The 15,541-nt window shown below is 40.3% G+C and overlaps 1 protein-coding gene across 4 annotated transcripts in view; it reads right to left on the reverse strand.

The window, feature by feature from the left end:
* The window catches only part of DOCK11 (dedicator of cytokinesis 11), a 191,553-nt gene that overhangs the window by 9,846 nt on the left and 166,166 nt on the right, over positions 1-15,541 (reverse strand). For all 4 annotated transcript variants that reach the window (XM_045068324.1, XM_045068323.1, XM_045068322.1 and 1 more), the window contains 5 exons: positions 13,899-14,021; positions 10,753-10,866; positions 9,943-10,089; positions 979-1,189; positions 473-663 (listed from right to left, as the gene is read on the reverse strand). In XM_045068324.1, the coding sequence (XP_044924259.1) occupies positions 473-663; positions 979-1,189; positions 9,943-10,089; positions 10,753-10,866; positions 13,899-14,021 (786 nt within the window). The remainder of the gene's footprint in view (positions 1-472; positions 664-978; positions 1,190-9,942; positions 10,090-10,752; positions 10,867-13,898; positions 14,022-15,541) is intronic.

Raw genomic sequence — 15,541 nt, forward strand, 5'->3', positions numbered from 1 at the left:
TACTCTCTACTCCCAATAAGGGGCTCGAACTCACAACACTGAGATCAAAGAGATGCACATTCCCCTGACTAAGCCAGCCAGGCACCCTGCATTTCTCTTAAAAAAAAAAAAAAAACCCTAAATACATTAAAAATCTGAGGACCATATTTACTCTTCTTACTGGAAGTTTATTTGAAAAAAATGACTAAAGCCAGTAATCTGCAAAGACGCTATTCAAACAACTTACTTAATGGCTTCAGCTCTGGAAACACAGAGCTTGGCTACCGCTGCAGGGCTTTACGCTAAAGTCTTCTACCATAAAGTGAAACTGATAGACACTGAGCCTCCCTTCCTTCTGTTCACCGAGGACAATGCATGGGCTTTTGCACTCGCTAAAAGCGGAACACACAATTGCCAAGTTATGCTTGCTCGGTGCCCTCAGGAAAGCGAGAACATCGGGAACCACTTAGGATGCATTCAGCAACGGACCTACCTGTACCGAGACACAGCCTTGCAATTTCAGCTGGAGCTGAATCATGTCGACGTCAGCAGAGGAGCAAAGTTTGTTAAGCTCTGCCGTTTTATCTTTGATTTCATCAGTAGCAACATCAATGGGCTTTAAATTGATCTGCTGTTCATAGCTGATAGGGATCCTCTTCTTCACGTACGGGAAGGAGTTGGAAGCTGTTAAAAGGTTCACGTTGATTTGTTATCTCGGAAACAAATCCTCTGTTCCAACAGTCAAGTCAAAGGAAAAACTCCATTATGCTGAATTGTCCCCACTGTGCGCTCTCTAAGCACCCCGAGGCATTCAGTCACCCATTACATAAGGGGCGACAATGGTCTAGAACATCGCTAAGTTGGTGCAAGCTAGTGGGTGAGCAGCAGACAGTGAAGGATTATAACTACACGTCACGTCCTCCTGCTTGCCACCTGTTACTGGCGTGCATCACAAAGAACCAAATCAAACAAAATGTTATCACGCAAAGTCCTACTTACTGGTCAAGATTGTGCGGCGTTTGCACTGTTCTTCTATGCAACCTTGTTTTTTGCCAGACAATGTGTAAGGAGCTTCAAAAACAAATCTGCTGATATTATGGTTTCTTTCAAACTCGGTCTTTCTTTCTGTGAGTTCTTTGTCATCAAAGTAGGGCTTCACGTAAGTGACTTGGATATGAGCATATTTTGGATCGAGCTCTTTGGCGTTTACCTGTAAAGAAAGTAAGTTCTGGCTTTTACTTAGTGGAAGGGAAAAGTGGGGACAGGTAAGCCACTAACTCCTTTGTTATCCACTGAGGAACATGGTCATGATTGTGCTCCCAACTGAATACACACCCAGAGGAGAGCTTTGTACTTTTTTAAAGGATCATTTCCTTCTTTATAAGAAATTACAGAAACCTATGTGGAAGTTATAGGAATGGGAGAAGAAAATAAAAATCGTAATCCTACCACTTGGCGAGTGCCATTATTCACATTTTCATATATTTCCTTCTAATCTATTCTCCAGGCACATATTATTTACAAAGCTGAGGTCACACTAAACCCTGTTTTGTAATCTGATTCTTTAAAAATATATTACAAAGTTAACTGTACGTTTGAATTCTACCTTGATAAAAACAGATAATGGAGAGGATTCTGAGAAGGGGGTAGAGCACCAGAAATCTAGCTAAAGCTTACAACTTGTAGGGGAAGGCTTGGACAGAAAATTGCAGTCAATTTTGATTTCAGCAGTCAATTGATTTTCAGTTTGATTTGTATTCAATTTCAGCTCTTGGTCAATTTCAGCCTCTCCTTTCCTACTCCTCAGCCCCATGGCAGGCAGCTGGCACATGTTCCTGGAACAGCTTGCGGGAGCCAGAAGGGGCAAGAAGGACCCCATCTCCTAAATCTTGGGGCCTGTGCTCCAACCACTGTTTCTCATCATAGAGGTACAAAGAGGTTGTGGCCATTTTTTTTTGAAATTAAAAATTTATTTATTTATTTATTTATTTGACAGAGGGAGAAAGAGAGAGAGAACACAAGCAGCAGAGTGGCAGACAGAGGGGGATGGAGAAGCAGGATCCCTGCAGAGCAGAGAGCCCCATGTGGGGCTCCATCCCAGGACCCTGGGATCGTGCCGAGCCAAAGGCAGACACTTAGACTGGGACACCCACGCGTTGCCCCTGCTGTGGCCATTTTGTTGCTCCTGCGTACCCTGGCTGAAGTGACTTCCAGGGGATTTAAAAGATCTCTCCCCTCTATTTTTCTTTCTCTCCTCTTGGGAGCTAGACACTGAAGACAAGGACACTCAAAAGCAACAGCATACAGGAGGGAAATTGGAAACTCACCACACATACCCAGGTAAGGAGCAGGTTCAGAAAAGACCTGAGAAGAGCCTAAATTTACACTCAGGCTGATCCATGGCACAGAGACAGTCTAGAATAATTAAAAACAAAACCCAGCAAATCCTGGGAAAGGGGGAGAATCTGATTTCCAGAATGGGAAATCTGATTTCCACCGTATCAGGTCCAAATGTCCAGTTTTCAACAACAACAAATCATAAGGCATGTGAAGAAACGGGAAAGTTCAGTACATTCAAAGGAGAAAAATAACCCAATGGAAACTTGTCCCCAAAAAAGACCAGATAGTAGACCTACTAGAAAAATATTTTAAAACAACTGTCTTGATGATTAAAGAACTAAAGGGAGATGTGGAGAAAGTCAAGAAAGCGACGTATGGACAAATTCAGTATCAGTGAAGAGGGAGAAAACTTAAAAAGAAACCAAATTTTTGGAGCTAAAAAATATGATAAGTAAAATGAAAATTCACTGGAAGGATTCAAAGGTGGATTTGAGCAGACAGAGGTAATAGAGAACTGGAAGATACTACAAGCATGTTGGGGCCCCTGGGTGGCTTAGTCAGTTAAGCTCAGGTTATGCTTAAGTTCTGCTCAGGTCATGATCCCAGGGTCTTGGGATCAAGTCCCATATCGGGCTCCCCCTGCTCTGTGGGGAGCCTGCTTCTCCTTCTCCCTCTGCCTGTTATTCCCCCTGCTTGTGCTCTCTCTCTCTCTCTCTCTGTGGCAAATAAATAAATAAAATCTTAAAAAAAAATCATGTGGAACATCACCCAGTGGACCAACACACACACTGTAGGACTCCCTGAAAGGAGAAGAGATGGAAAGGGGAGGAGGTAATATCTGAAGAAATACTGTGTGGAAACTTCCCAATGATTATAAACATCCAAGAAGATCAAAAGATTCCAAGTAGGTAAGTCGAGGGGACCCATATTGAACCACACTAAAATCGAAGTGTCAAAAGCCAAAGACAAAGAGAGAATTGTGAAAGCATCAAGAGAGAAGTGACTCATCACGTGTAATGATTTTATTTTCTATATAATTTAAGGGACTAAATGTGTTAAAAATTATTAGCTTATTTTTTTGGACATACAATGTACAAAGATATAATTCTACAACATCAACAACTAAAAATGGTAGGGATGGGGCTATTAAAGCAGCAGATTTTTGGTATGGTATTGAGGTTATATGGGTATAAATTCAAATTAGAGTGTTATAACTTCAGGATGTTAAATATAATCCCCATGAAAGCCACAAAAATAGAATTGAAGAATACAGTCAAAAGGAAATGGGAAACAAATTTAACTATTTCACCATAAAAATTAATTAAACAGGAGACAGTAATGCAAAAAATGAGAGACTAAAGAGCTCTAAGGCATATAAGAAAACAAATAACAGAATGAATGAAATCTCTCCTTATCAGTAATTACTTGAAATGTAAGTGGATTAAAATGTAATCAAAAGAGATTTGTAGAATGGATTAAAAAATTATGATCCAATTATATGCAGTCTACAAGAGATTTATTTTAGATCCAAAGACACACAGGGGCTGAAAATGAAAAACAGAAAAAGAGATTCCATGTACATAGTAACCAAAAGAGAGCAGGGGTGAGTATATTAATATTGAATGAAATAGACGTAAAGTTTTAAGAGTTCACAAGAGACAAAAATGACATTGTATACTGATAAAAGGTCCAGTACAGCAAGAAGATAAAACAATCATAAACATCTATACACCTAATAACAGACCATTAAAATAAACAAAGGAAAAATGAACAGAACTCAAAGAAGAAATAGTTTTACAGTAACACTTGGAGACTTTAATACCCCACTCTCAATACTAGACACTGCAAGCAGACAGAAGTAAGGAAGGAAGAAAATAGAGGACTTGAAGAACACAATAAACCAATTACATCTCACAGACATATACAGACTACTCTACCGAACAACAATATGCTTTATGCTTTCTTCTCAAGTGCTCATGGGACATTTTCCAGGATAGATGGCATGTTAGGCCACAAATTAAGTCTCAAAAGATTTAAAAAGACAGATATCATACAAAGTATCTTCTCTAACCATAATGAGATAAAGTTAAAAATTAATAACAGAAGAAAAGAGGGAAAATATATATATCTGTGGAGACTAAACACTTAAAAAATCAAAGATTCAAAGAGAAAAAAATCAAATAGGAAATAAGAACACCCTTAGAGATAAAGGAAAACTTATAGGACACAACAAAAGCAGTGTCAAGTAGCAGATTTATAGTGATAAACACAACATTAAAAAATGGGAAAGATCTCAATTCAACAACATAATTTTATAACTTAAGGAACTAGAAAGAGAGGAGCTAAACCCAAAGCTAGCAGAAGGAAGGAAATAAAGATTAAGCAGAGGTAAATGAAATAGAGAAAAGCAATGAAACCAAAGTTTGGTTCTTTGAAAAGTCACTGAAATTGACAACCTTTAATTAGAAAGACTAATACAAAAAAAGAACAATCAAAACTACTAAAATCAGAAATGAAAATTACATTACTACCAATTCTATAGAAATAAAAATGATTATAGGAGAGTACTATGAAAACTGAATGCCAACAAATTAAATAACCCAGATGAAATGAACAAATTCCTAGAAACACAAAGCCTACAAAGACAAAACCATGAAAAAAAAAGGAAAAATCTGAATAGCTCTATAGCTAGTAAGGAGACTGAATCAGTAATCAAAAATTTTCCAATGGGAGCCCCTGGGTGGCTCAGTCAGTTGGGCAACTGACTCTTGATTTCAGCTCAGGTCTTGATCTCAGGGTTGTAAGTTTGAGCCCCATGTCAGCTCCGTGCTGGGTATGGAGGCTACCTTAAAAAAAAAAAAAATTCTGGGGCACCTGCATGGCTCAGTCAGTTGAGTGTCTGACTCTTGACTTTGGCTCAGGTCATGATCTCGGGGTCATGGGACTGAGCCCCATGTCAGATTCCACGTTCAGTGTAGAGTTTGCTTGAGATTCTCTCCCTCTGTCCCGTCCCCTGTCTGCTCCCTTTCTCTCTCCAATAAACAAACAAACCAAAAAACAAACCAACAAAATCTTAAAAAAAAAATTTCTGATGAAGAAAAATCTCTGGACCTGATGTCTTCACTGGTAAAGTCTACAACACACTTAAAGAACTAACCTCAACCCTTCTCAAACTCTTCTGAAGAACTGAAGAGGAGGGATCACACCCTGACTCATTCTATAATGTCAGCATTACTCTGAAACCAAAGCCAAAGATAGTATAAAAAAAACCCTATACCAATATCCCTTATGATGTAAAATCCTCGACAGAATACTGGTAAAGAGAATTCAGCAGCATATTAAAAGAATTATATGCCATGACCAAGTAGGATTTATTCCTGGAATGCAAGGACGGCTCAACATAATGAACATCAATCAAGGTAATATACCACATAAACAGAATAAAGGGGAAAAAAACCCCTTCATCATCATCTCAATTGATGCAGCAAAGGCATTTGACAAAACTCAACATCTCTCATAATAAAAATACTCAATAAACCAGGAACAGAGGGAATTTCCACAATCTAATCAGGGCCCCTAGGAGAAACCCACAGTGAACATTATACTCAATGCTGAAAGGCTGAAAGCTTTTCCTCTAAGATTAGGAACAGAGTAAGGATGTCCACTTTTGTTGCTTTTTTCCAACATGGTGCAGTAAGCACCACTGAACTCTGCACATAAAAATGGTCAAATTAAGAAAGTTCTGTGTATGTGTAACAAAAAATGCATTTTAGTTATTATAGTTCTATATGGTCATTAGCAGGACTTTAAAAAAAAAAAAGACTTTATTTGAGAGAGAGTGTGAGTGAGCACAAGCTGAAGGGGAGGCAGGGGGAGAGGAAGAAGCAGACTCCTCATTGAGCAGGGAGCCCGATGTGGGGCTCGATCCCAGGACTGCATGATCTCAACCCAAGCCAAAGGCAGATGCTTTACTGACTGCGCCACCCAGGCACCCCGCTCATTAACGTGACTTTTAATGGATATATGGACAGAAACGATTTACTGGATCAGTCCCTTATCAACAGAGTCTTAGGTTGTTTCTCAACATTTTGCCATTGCAAACAATGGTCCGAGGGACATCCGTGCATCTAAAACTATGAGCATTATTTTCGGATTTATTTGCAGCATCAATTCCTAGAAGTGGTTTCCTTAAAAGATTTACACAGTAGCAAGGATGTTGATATACATGACACAACTATCCTATAGGAAAGCTTACCCATTTGTACATCCATAAGCAGTGACTGACACTGTGAGAGTGGGCACACTTGATGACATTAGTCATATCTTAGGTCCTCTGGTCCTCCAAAGGGACCACAGGAAAGCAGAATGGTTCTCTTCCAGAGGCATAAACTATGGTGGTTATGGACCATTTCATGAAAAGCTTAAATCCCATGTTAAGAAGCTACGCTGCCAGAGGCAAATCTCAGAGCTGTCCCTGCTGGACAGTTGTCTGCGGGCCCTAGATACCCTCCCCTCTATTAGTCTCCCCATTCACCCGACGCTATGCCCAGGCCCTTCTTTCAGTGTTTTCCCAGTTCAATTGGACTTGGGCCTTCGCTGTTGGTAACTTTGTCAATGTTACTGCAACTGAAGATAGCCCTTTTTCGTGTTTGGTGTGGAAAACAAAAATGGAAACAAACAAATGAAAAGACAACAAAAACCTCTTGGGGAGAAGTCTCTGTAACCTTTTTTTTTCCCCTCAGCAGATACAGGAGGACAGCCAGGAGACAGAAAGTTTCTTAGCATCTTTGAACTTCTCCAAACCCATTCTATTTGATCTTATGTGAAAATCTATAAGCCTAGCTCCAGAAACCTTAACCTTCTTTTCTCTCCCAGTCACTGGCTAGATTTCTCTACAGAGAACAAACTGGGGATGCCTGGGTAGCTCAGTCAGTTAAGTGTCTGCCTTTGGCTCAGGTCATGATCCTGGGTCCTGAGATAGAGCCCTGGGTCCGGCTCCTTGTTCGGTGGGGAGTCTGTCTTTTCCACTACCTCTGTGTGTTCTCATTCTCTCAAATCAATCGATCAATCTTAAAACAACAACAACAAACTGGTGGTTTCCAGAGGGGAGGGGAAGGGGGGCATGCGCAAAATGGGTGAAGGAGATGGGGAGGTACAGGCTTCCAGTTATGGAATGAATAGGTCACGGGAATAAAAGGCACAGCATGGGGAATACAGTTAATGACACTGTAATAGTGGTGACAGGTGGGAGTTGCCTTAAGCACGGCATTAAGGCATAAACTTGTTGAATCACTATGTTGTGTACCTGAAACAAACATAACATTGCGTGTCAACTAGACTCAGAAAAAAAAAAAAAAAAAGCGAGATCTTTCCTCAGAGACCTCAGGAGATGGTTGAGGTAATTATCCAGGCTAAAACAAAATACAGAAGGGAAATTAAAAAAAAAAAAGAGGTTAAGCCTTATTTTAACCTTATAAAAGTAAAATATGTATATGGTAAAAAGTTCAAACCATACACAAGGGTATCCATGAAAAGTCAACAATTTCTTGCTGTGTAAGACCCTAGTCCCTCTCCTCAAGGGCAGGCACGGTTAACAGTTTTGTGTGTCTCATTCCAGAAATTTCCTAAGAATTCACAAGTTTTTGTGAACATCATTTTTTACACCCATGTGATCAGCCTAGCCATGATTTCCTGCTCCTCACTTTTTTCCCTGCTCAAGAATATATCTTGACAGGTTCAAATCGACACTTCTAAATAAATCTATGTGAATTTTTAACGCATAGGTCACTATATCCATTTTGTGGGTAATACCATTTCTTTAGCCATATGGACATTTAGATTGCTTCCAGCTTTCTCTATCAACTTTGCAGCCTTGAACACCTTTAATCATCCATCTTTCTGGTAGTGTATGCCTACAGGATAAAATCTTAAACACGCAGGGGCTCCTGGGTGACTCAGTGCATTAAGCACCTGATTCTTGATTTTGGCTCAGGTCATGATCTCAGGGTCATGAGATCAAGCCCCGGGTTGGGCTTCGTGCTGCAGGTGTGGAGCTGGGCTTCAGAGTCTCTCTCCCTCTGTCCTCCTACCTACCTTTAAAAAAAAAAAAACAACCTTTAAACGTGAAATTATTGTGTCCAAAGAAACGTACGTTTAAAATATTGGAAAATATTGCCAAACAGCTCTTCGAACTGTCTGTGCTCGTAAGTAGATTTTGTTCTTTGGCAAGGTACAAGAGTGTTTTTAATCTTTACTTGCACACATCAAGACAGAAATAAGGACTTTCAAAGTAGCAACTGCTTATGATGTCTGTCGTCAATGGAGAATGACTCACATATTGTGCGTAACATAATGTTGGCAGTCCAGCTGCCTGAGAGTGGTTTGTCCCTAGGGCTGGCTCACCAGGTTTTTAGAGGCAAAGTCAGGCAGAAAAACTGAGTGTTGTTCAGGAAGCTTGGCTTTCCATTAACTTCCCATTTATAGTAACATTTGTGCGGCAATGAGCCTGAGACTATCTGGATACAGGGAGATAAAATCTTCCGTTGTCTTAACTGAATAAAACACCACAAAGTAGTGACACTGATGAAGAAGGAAGTAGAGGGGTGGTGTCAAATGTTAATGAACGTGGAACCTACTGGCAGATCTGCTTTTAAAATGTCTCAGGCGGAGAGTCAAGGTAAAACCATCTCCATGGGAGATGAGTCTCCAAAGCTGAGAGCGTTTTCATGACGGGCTATGAAGGGTCTTTACCATGGCCGTGAGCTTTTTGCTCTGACATTGCCTACTAGCTGCTAGTACTACCTGCATCCTCGTCACTCAGTAAGTATCACTGTGGCCTGCAGATCCCGCGCTGGGTAGGTCCCTCCTGCCCTAACAACCGGCTCTCATTCTGGGCACATCTATGGCGACTAAGAACAGTCAGGCATTCCTACGGTGCTTTCCTCAAAAGTCGCCTATGGGAAATGATGCATCTCTGGTGAAGAGGCTTTCTTGCTGGAACCTTTTTCATCCTGGCCTGCCAGGGCCTGGTGGGATGGGTAACTTTTAGAGCAAGCCCAAGGGATCGCTCTTAAATGTACTTCATTGCACATGTAACTACTCAACTAAGGACAGCTTGAAGGAAATGCACTAAAGGCATGAGTAGTCTCTCCACTTTGTAATGAGAAAAATGAGGCAGAGAGAAGTTAAGTAACTTCCCTATGGTCACCTAGCTAGCAAATGGCAAGAGAATGGAGATTTGGGGCAACTGGGTGGCTCAGCCGGTGAAGCGTCTGCCTTTGGCTCAGGTCACGATCCCAGGATCCTGGGATTGAGCCCCGCGTCAGGCTCCCTGTTCAGTGGGGAGCCTGCTTCCCCCTCTGCCCTGCCCTCCTGCTCGTAACCTCTTTCTCATGCTCTCTCTCTTAAATAAATACAAATCTTCAAAAAAGAGAGAGAGAGAGAGAGAGGTGAATGGAGATTTGAATCCTGCTCTGACTCCAAAAAACCCCCATCCTTTCTTTCACTGTCTGGACAGGCTCTATGTCCATACTTCTCGCCTACCAGCTAAAAAAGGAAAAAGCCAGCAATGTACCACGTTTGGAACTCACAAACAATGATTTCAAAACACAGGGTATACGTTACCTTATCAGAATCCTGAATTATTTTAACATTCTCTGTGCCAAATTTTTCGCCATAAAGTTTCACGAGTCTCAGGGAAATCTCCGAGAGGCCGGTGAGTTTAGGCTCTTTATAGATGTACTCCTTCCCATCTTCTTCTTCAAAGAAAGACTATTGTAGAGTGAAACACACAATCACTGGTAGCTGGAGCAAGCGGAGCACTTAAAGACAGCGCACAACTAACTGGCAATAATATATCTGAAATATGTTTTCAATAACATTGAGAGCCACATGGTGTGTATTCACTCCCTTAATTTTGAATACCTAAGAATTATCAAATTCTCCATTGCAGGGACATATCCTTGGCCTGACGATTTCCCCACTAGGGTTTTTCTCATTCCCTGTCACACTTCCCTGTTTATTTGAAAGCTTGCAGATATTAAATATAATAGATATCAATATAATGAATACATATATATATTTATTAATACTTAACATTAATATATTTATTGTATATTTATAGAATACATAATATTTATATATAATTATATATTACATAATATATAATTAATATAATAGATATTAAATATACACTTTAAGAAGTTCAACAGAAAATGAAACCGAGGGAAAAATTCAAATCTTCCATGTTGTACTCTGAACTAATGGATTCAGATATGGAAACCAAAGTGAACTTTACACTCACAGAGGCTTCTGGCTGCTGTGATCCGCCCTCTACCTAGACAGACTCCAAGAACCAGTACTCGCTGCTGTAGCAATCTAGTAATTCAAAGGTGAATGTTCAAAAAGAAAAACAACATACTTCTGTATACTTACTTGGCCATAAAAGGCAACCCTGAAGAAAGTCCCTAAAAGTCTCTTTTTTGTATGCATAACCTCTAGAACTTTTGTGTAAGCTCCATGAAGAGTTCTATAAACTTGAGTAAGTTTCTGAAAAAGGAGAATATACAAATCAGCTTTGTCTTTTGGCTCATTACTAAATGGTTAAGACACATGCATGGGGTGGAGGGGGAGGTTTGGGGAAGCAATGCTATTTCCTGTTCAAAATGGTTTTGTTGGGGTCCCTGACCCTTTGTCACAATTAGACAAAATTCTTCAACCATGTTAAGTCTAAGGGCAGAGGGGCGTCTGGGTGGCTCAGTCATTTAAGCATCTGCCTTAGGCTCAGGTCATGATCTCAGGGTCATGGGATTGAGTCCTGTGTTGGGTTCCCTGCTCAGAAGGGAGTCTGCTTCTCCTTCTGCCCTCTGCCCCTCCCCATCACTCATGCTCTCTCTCTCAAATAAATAAAAAAATCTTAAAATTTAAATTAAAATAAAAAATGCAGATATAAAAATAAGTATATATATATAAAGTATATATATATAAAGTATATACTCTTTATATATAAAGAGTATATATAAATATATATAAATACATATTTATATATAAAAAATATATATAAAAAGTATATATATATATATATATATATATATATATATGTATATGCCTCAGTGAGGACTGGGTTTACACAAGTTTACAGAAGTTTTCAAAGAATATTTTCATCTGTACACCCAGAAAAAGGGAGCATGTTGTGCAAAGAACATTAAGAATGTAAAAAGACAACGTATAGAATGGGAAAAAAATATTTGCCAGTTACAGATCTGGTAAGGGTTTACTATCAGAAAATATAAGAAATCCCAGGGGCCCCTGGGTGGCTCAGTCATTTGGGCATCCAACTCTTGATTTCCGCTGGGGTCATGACTTCAGGGTCCTGAGCCTGAGCCCTGTGTCAGGCTCCGAGCTCAGCGGGGAGTCTGCTTCTCCCCCTCCCTCTGCCCCTCCCTCCACTCGCACTCCTGCTCTCTCTCTCTCAATAAAAATCTTTTAAAAATATCTTAACCAAAAATAACCCTCACAACTCAACCACAAAAAGACCAACAACCCAATTTAAAAGTGGGCGAAGTTCTTAAATAGACATTTCTCCAAAGAAGACATGCAAATGGTTAACAAGCACATAAAAAGATGCTCAAAATCATTGGCCGTAAGGAAATACAAACCAAATATCACAATGGGATAACATTTCATGTCCGCTTCACAGCTCTAACGAGAAACCCAAAGTAACAAGCATTGTTCAGAATGTGGAATGTTTGCATCGCCAGTGGGAAGGTAAAAGGGAAAGCAGTTTGGTGGTTACTCAAAAGGTTAAACGAAGAATTATCTCATGAAACCTGGCAATTCCATTCCTAGGTAGATGCTCAAGATTAATGAACACATATGGCCACACAGAAACGAGTGTCTGTAACAGCAACTGTTTCTTATAGCCAAAAGGCGAAAACAACGCAAATGTCTGCCACAGGATACACTAATAAACAAACTGTAGCAGAGCCATGCGATGGAAAATCATTCTGCCATAAAAAGGAATGAAGTCCTGATCCACACTACGACTTGGATGACCTTTTAAGTATCATGGTAAGTGAAAGAAGCCAGACACAAAAGGTCACATCTTCATTAATCCCTTTTGATGATACATCCAGAATAGGCAAATCCGAGAGAGACAGAAAGCAGATCAGTGATTACCAGGGAATGGTGGGTGGGGTGGAGAGTGATTACTTAGTGGGTAGGGGGTGTTTTTCTGGGACCATGAGAATGTTTGGAAACTAGAGAGAGGTCTTGGGTTCCAAGCATCACAGATGCACTAGATGATCCTGAACTGTACACTTTCAAATGGTTAATTGCATGTTCTGTGAATTTCACCTCAACAGAAAAGGGGGGCACAGAAACAGTTGAGCTCAACTGGAGGGAAATTTTCCTTATCTTTATGGCTGCTATCTCTTGACACTTTTCAGCCCATCCCATAAATATACAGAGAAAAATTAAATTCTGGTGTCCTAGAAACAATGCCTATATCTCATGTAGAACGTCAGGGGTTCTGCACAGACCTTTACAAGCCTCTAGGGAAACGGGAGTAGTGTCCCTACAGAAAATATCATTTCCTTTCATGTGTAGAGAAGATATATTTTTTTTTCTTCCCTATTAGTTGACCAAGCAGCAAAATGCTCCCTGGGTTTCTAGTAGCCTTATCTTCAAGCTAGTATGAAAGTAGGTACTACGGACATTTTACGAAGGTTCTTAGGATGTAATGCTTTGATGGAAGGAGCAATGTCATTTCTTTTCTTCTTTTTACAAAGATTTTATTTCTTTATTTGAGAGAAAGAGAGAGAAAGGGAGAGCTCAGAGGGAGAGTAAGAGGGAGAAGCAGGCTCCCCACCAAGCAGAGAGCCTGACATGGGGCTCGATCCCAGGACCCTGAGATTACAACCCAAGCCAAAGTCAGATGCTCAATCGACTGAGCCACCCAGGTGCCCCACTACTAGTCTTTATTAATTAGCCTTTATCAACAGCTTTGGCTGACAGACTAAATTGGAAAAACTCCTCATGGTACGACTATTCCTAGTGTCTTAATTACGTCCCCCAGGTCAGCTGTCAGAACCTTTAGTCTCCCCATCGAACTGAAAAGAATAGGCCAGGCTTATGCCTCTTCTCAGGCAACAGGGAAATTCAGAAGCTTTTTTGAGTGAAGGTTTGGTGAAGACAACACTGAATTTTTTACGTCCTGAGGGGAAAGGGGGGAAACTGCTGGATTAAAATGTTTTAAGAACCACTTATATAATTGAAATTTAAACTTATATTCTGCATGTTTTGCCCTTAATTTCCTTTGGCAAATCTCTATGAATGTAAAGTCGGATTCTCATTTTAGGATTTCACAGGGTTTTGAAGGATAGGAACTTTCAAATTAGACAAATATTTCAAAACGACACAGTTAAGTATCTATATTCTATAATAAAATACAAATGCCGTAACATAATGAGCCTTCTAGTTTTCAGAGGATGCATAGTAGAGGGATAGTGACATAACTACATGACTGTTTTTTCCCCCAAAACATAGTTGAGGCCAATGATACCCAAGTTTAAATGACCTACCTCAAATTCACGACGTTTCTCATAAATTGGAATGATCAACTTGGAAATCTCAGAAATTACTTCGTAACGTTCTGCTTTCCATAAGCCATCCACACACTGTTCTAGCAATTCCAGCAACACCTCCTGCATTAAGAGCAAAACGCAATCAGGAATTAGACCTGGTCTGAGGGTTCTGGGCAAATAAATTCTGAGCCATTTCAAGTACACACAGAACAAACAGAACGTGCGCCGAAGGAGCAGGGCTTATGCAACTCTACTTTTTAAATCAAATACTTGAAATGGAAACCCTTCTCAAAAATATGAAAGTAATCCCTGACAACAGTGAAGCATACCTATTTATTTCATTTATTCACACAATGAAGATGTTAACTGTACTTAAAAGTGTCACCCACTAAGAAAGGGTATCTTTAAAAGGGGATGCATTATTTGTTCCAACTGGAGAATGAATGAAGGTCTGATGGGATAAATCCCACTAAGCCTCTGAATGTTGTTTCTTTTTTATACTGAAGCTGTATTTACACATAATATAACAGAGTCTTGAGAAGATTTGAGAGACTGTGGACTCTGAGAAACAAACTGAGGGTTTTGGGGGGGGGTGGGAGGTTGGGTGAGCCTGGTGGTGGGTATTAAGGGGGGCACGTATTGCATGTAGCACTGGGTGTGGTAATGAATTTCAGAACACTGAAAAAAAATTAAATTAAATTAAATTTTTTTTAAAAAAAAGATTTGACAACTTTCAAGCTCTTGTGGGAGCGATAGGAGTGTTTATGAAAATGAAGTGATTTTGGTAAAGAATGCTTCCTTCCTGACTGTTGGCCCTAAAATTGGGGGAGGATGAGAAGATAATAGGTCAAGATAGAGATATCTGACCTTGCCAGAAAATAACAGTTGCAACAGATAATTTTATGACCATCTCATGTTCTCAACAATGAGATGATGAAGCCCGTTACCCCCGCTAGCCAGAAGCCTTAACAAGTTTGTTTCTCTCTTGAAGAGATGAGATGCTCTTGAGATTTACAGAAATGAATGCTAAAATGGCTCTTATTTTTTTTTTAAGATTTTAATTTTATTTATTGACAGACAGAGATCACAAGCAGGCAGAGAGGCAGGCAGAGAGAGGGGGGGGGGGAAGCAGGCTCACTGCTGAGCAGAGAGCCCAATGCGGGGCTTGATCTCCCAGAACCCTGAGATCATGACCTGAGCCAAAGGCAGAGGCTTAACCCACTGAGCCACCCAGGCGCCCCTAAAATGGCTCTTCCTGTATACCCTTTAGGCAATTCTGAACTCAGCTTCTTCCTAAACTGTTTTTTTCACTTGTGTTTTTCCTATTCAGCCAAGGGCAACACCCTATGAACTCTTAGCTAGAAGACTTAAGAGTCGTTTTGACTCCACCCCCGGGATGGGTTCAAGGGTGTCCCTTGAAAAGAGATGCTGAAGTCCTAACCCCCAGTTACCTCAGAATGTGACCTTATTTGGAAATAGGGTTACTGAGGATATACTTAATTATGGCACAATCACACTGGAGTAGGGTGGGCCTTCAATCCAATATGGCTGGGATCCTCCCAACAAGACAGAGACTTGGAGGAGGACCCCATGTGACTACAGAGGCAGAGTCTGGAGTCCAGGAATGCCAGAGACCAGCT

Source organism: Mustela putorius, unplaced genomic scaffold, assembly GCF_011764305.1.
Source record: "Mustela putorius furo isolate JIRA1106 unplaced genomic scaffold, ASM1176430v1.1 tig00003901_pilon_pilon_pilon, whole genome shotgun sequence".
Taxonomy (NCBI): domain Eukaryota; kingdom Metazoa; phylum Chordata; class Mammalia; order Carnivora; family Mustelidae; genus Mustela; species Mustela putorius.